General features: G+C 47.1%; 1 protein-coding gene across 1 annotated transcript; it reads left to right on the top strand.

The window, feature by feature from the left end:
• Positions 1–1,604: 1,604 nt before the first annotated feature.
• Positions 1,605–2,246, top strand: Pmar_PMAR026487 (conserved hypothetical protein; the record flags this gene model as incomplete). The annotated part of the gene is made up of 2 exons (XM_002773191.1): positions 1,605–1,638; positions 1,738–2,246. The coding sequence occupies 2 exons, from the start codon at positions 1,605–1,607 to the stop codon at positions 2,244–2,246; spliced, it is 543 nt and encodes a 180-aa protein (XP_002773237.1).
• Between the last annotated feature and the right edge of the window lie 1,896 nt (positions 2,247–4,142).

The following is a 4,142-nucleotide window of genomic DNA, read 5'->3' as shown; positions in this document are numbered from 1 at the left end:
ATACTAACAAGCAAGCTGAGAGCAAGCGATATAGGTTCACTCATGCCGACTATATAGTCACATAATAATCGTCATCATATCATATATACTTAATTAGTGGTTTCGTCTCCAGTGAAATCGTCGAAAGATTCATCTTGGACTCTACTCTGACTTACGGTCTCGCACTAGTATCTGGGGTTTCCGTGACAGCACTCGCCATTCTTACGTTCACGCGTGGCCGTCCGCGGTTCCTGCAACCTGCACAAATCTCGAATAGTCCAGTATCGCTGTCTCTGCGAGATTTGGAGGCTCTGATGCGTCTCATTTATCGACTCGTAGAAAATGTGATGCGATTATGAGAATTTAGGAGCTCACTATTGCACGCGGCCTCGAGCACTGCTTGGCGAGCCTTGCAGGCTCTTAAACAGAGGGCTGTTCCTATGAATCTCGAAGACGATCCTTCCTCGCTGTCTCGGTGTCTTCCTTGCTCGCTCAGGCATGTGTAGTTAAGAACTGTTCTTTTGGCTCCCATGTGCTGGATCATGCGTTCTGTACTGTTTCTCCTGTAGTTGGTTCATCTTTCCAACTATGGCAGGCGAATAACGCAGGTCTATGTACCATCAGTCTTGATAATGGTCGAGCTACACTTCTAGTCATCTGCGTGACTAGAACCACTGCGTCTACTTCATCGAACGACTATATTATCAGTCTTTAATAATGGTCGAGCTACATTTCTAGTCATTTGCGTGACTAGAACCACTGCGTCTACTTCATCTAATGACTATATTATCAGTCTTTGATAATGGTCGAGCTACACTTCTAGTCATCTGTGTGACTAGAACAACTGCGTCTACTTTACTCGGTAACTGCACCTTCGGCCCGTACGTCTTAGACGGAGACTCTTGGCCGTACCCCTAGCTCTGGTATGATGTCGAGCTCATGCTCGTTCCTCTTTCACGGCATGATTGAGTCTGCTGCCTCAGGTACCCTCGTGATAGAATCTCCTCGGTACCTAGGTACCGAGTAGTACCTATATAATACTTGAGTTATCGGTGCACTCTACACCACTTCGCTGAGATTATCTAAGTATCACAACCACTATCAATTTCATCACAGAGGTCATTGAGTTCACCTGAGTCACTCCAGTCAAAGTGTGAAGTTCACACTGTGAACTGATTACAGAACTCATTGAGTATTAAAATTGTTCCATCTTCGATACACCGTCCACGTAACATTAGAGTCGTACCCAGGTGTAGCTTGCGTGTCGCGTTGAGTTGTCTCAGCTTCAGTCTGGTGACTCGATAAATGTACTCGATCGCTTAGTACTCCGCGCCATGGAGCATCAACCTCCAGTCTGGAGGCTCCAGAAGCTCTGTTGATCGTGGTTCATGGATCTGTGCTCTATCACAAGTATTAGGTCACTTTAAATATACGATGTCGCCTTATTGGGTTGTTCTAGTGATAGGGTGATGAGGGTTTGTAGCTGCAATGACAGAAGTTGAGTCGGAAGTCTTCTAGACAATCATCGTGTCGTTCAGGGAGAAAGAGTAAACTCATAATACTGAGACAGCATTCGGCAGGTGCCTCTGTCACAGTGTTTGGATTTCGTTTTTATATCCTCAACCATGTCTTGTGGTCTGTATATTCCGGGACTGTGCAGTAATTGTGGAGGGCGGAAAGCTACGATGTTGCGAGGCCTCCTTGCACGACACAACCTACCGTGCAAACTGTACAACTATCCCAACTGGGACTGTTCAGAAGATCTGAGATATTCAAGTATGTATGCTGCAGCCAGAGATGCACTGTTGAATGTAGCAGCGCCAGAGAGGCCAGCGGTTGTACTGGCAGCCTCAATGGGGTGCCATTTTGCCCTCCGGTTGGCGCTTGGCTATCCGAATCTCATCAGAGCCATCGTCTCTGTTGGTGGCACTTTCAATCCTGGTGAAAACTGGCTGAAAGAAGACTCGAGTGACTGGGTCTATGTCGGTTCACCATACGCCGATAATGATGAGAGCTACAAGCTGCCCAAAATGTTCCTCAATGATCTTCAGGCGAACTACATCACAAACTTGAAGGACATTCGGCTGCCGGTCGAGATTGTCCATGGAACCAAGGATGAGTCTATTGGAGTGGAGATGGCGAAAACACTTGCAGAACTCCTACCTATGGGCACCTTGCATTTGGTTGAAGGTGGTGACCATCGACTGAGTACAGAAGATGACTTAAGGCGTATCGAATCTTTATTAGAGAAGCACCTCCTTTGCTGATGTAAATGTTGCTGACACTAGTAGAGGAGTTTTTGATGTGATTCACCTCTCGGCAATTAGATCCGGCCCGAGAAAGTTCTTGTACTATTCAAACCTGAACTCAAGGGAGAAGTTTCCGCTTTTAGCCAGTCCTTTTATCGGCAGCAATAGAGTTCGCCTCGAAAGGCCCTCGAACAATTAATCCTGACTGAGAGAATGGGTGTCTGTTTTTGGTTAATCCTTCGATCGGTATTGATGAGATTCGTACCGAAAATGCCCTCGTAGCTTTAGGCCTGTTGTGTTGGAGTTCTACCATCGACTCAATGCGCTAGTGGCTGAATCGAGATGTAGGCAATCCGCAGCAACTGAAAATGCGAGTCAACTATCCACTGACCACCTCCACCTCATCGCCCAGTCCGGGAGTCCTGTCTCAGAAGCAACGAAACTAGATTGGATCGTTGAGAGGAAGTTGTTCAAGCAGACGACGCTAGCAACTCGTCTGTCAGCGAGCACCGCTGCTGTTATTGCCTTGTTCTTTCTCTTCTGCGGTTGTGGATGCGGTAAGTCTAGTAGAAAGGGCCGATGAAGATTGTCATGATGTGCAGAACATACTAGCGGTGTCGGGGTTCTAGTCATGCTGCTGCCCCTTGGATGTTGGATCCCAGAGTAGCAGAGTAGCAACTCCATGTGGAACCTCTATTGTATACTGTACGGATGCGTCCTCGTAGTTGTCACGTTGGCAAACCTCAATGTTTTACGGGCGCCCGGTGTTTACGGGCTTGCCTGTTGCACTTTTGAACTATGGTGTTGTTTGAGTATGCACACATGGTCCATGTGACATGAAAATGGACCGTTTTTGAGGTCGACAACGAGTTGGAACAAGTAGGTACCGCGAAAACAGGCTTACACAACTCAATTGGAGCGTTACTCCTAAGCAGCTCTCTGCTGTGTTGGAGAGCGCAAAAACGCATTTATTCATCTACGTCGTTGCTTCAGCGTTCGACTATCCATGTTTGCACTGAAGTAAGAGTGTATGAACTTGATGATGCTTCAAAGTGTGGTTCCTCGTAGACATAACAGAGATGCCTTTTTGTGTTTTCACTTGGGTGTAAACATAACATGAGCTTGATCACAGAACAATCACAGTCAGGTTGTCCATGGCGTTTCCACATCGATTTTGACACTCAATTGAGAGGTATGAAATAACCATATGGCAACCCCGAGAGCTACAAGGCCAAGAAAACACAAAAGAAGACACAGGCCTGAGGGTTGAAATAGAATAACTGTCAGAGAGTGTAACCAACTTACGTTTAAATATCTTAGCACAAACACACAGCGCTAACCCGACAATGGCCACGATAAGTGCGGCTAGAAGGAGGGGATGATTCTTCATCCAAAGGCAACTGATAGAGGATCATCGGAGGAGCCTCATCGAGTCGTCTACTTTGCGCAGTTCCGAGACGGTGAGAAAAACCGTAGTGCGCAAGATTAGCATTTTGTCTTGGAGCTCGCCTGGACTTCTCCAGTGTACGAAAAGCTTTCCAAGGATCGAGTTTTACATGTGGAATCAAAGTCTGGGGCGCTCTTGAAGATGAGGAGAGGTCTATCGAGCTTCACGCTGAGCTATTGTCTCTGGTATGTGAAGCATCAGGTGATCGCCCACACTTCCCAGTTGACAGTGTCGATGAATTTCCTCACATAAGTTGCCGAGGGAGAAGTGTTGAGTTGTGCATTTGTCAATACTGTGTGTACCCTTTTCGAAGGTTAGACAAGAGCCTCAGGACAATGCCTGGGAGGCCAGTCAATCATTCGACATGGTTGTCGGCCGACAAGACGGAAAGGCTCACACGCGCTTTCAGAAGCGTCAGCTTCGCGGACGACGATGGTGAGTCGTTGCTAAAACGCTAGGGAGTCTAC

This window comes from Perkinsus marinus, assembly GCF_000006405.1.
Source record: "Perkinsus marinus ATCC 50983 genomic scaffold scf_1104296959216, whole genome shotgun sequence".
In the NCBI taxonomy this organism is placed as follows: Eukaryota; Perkinsozoa; order Perkinsida; family Perkinsidae; genus Perkinsus; species Perkinsus marinus.
The sequence above is the reverse complement of the archived record's forward strand: the minus strand, read 5'-3'. Positions and strand labels throughout refer to the sequence as shown.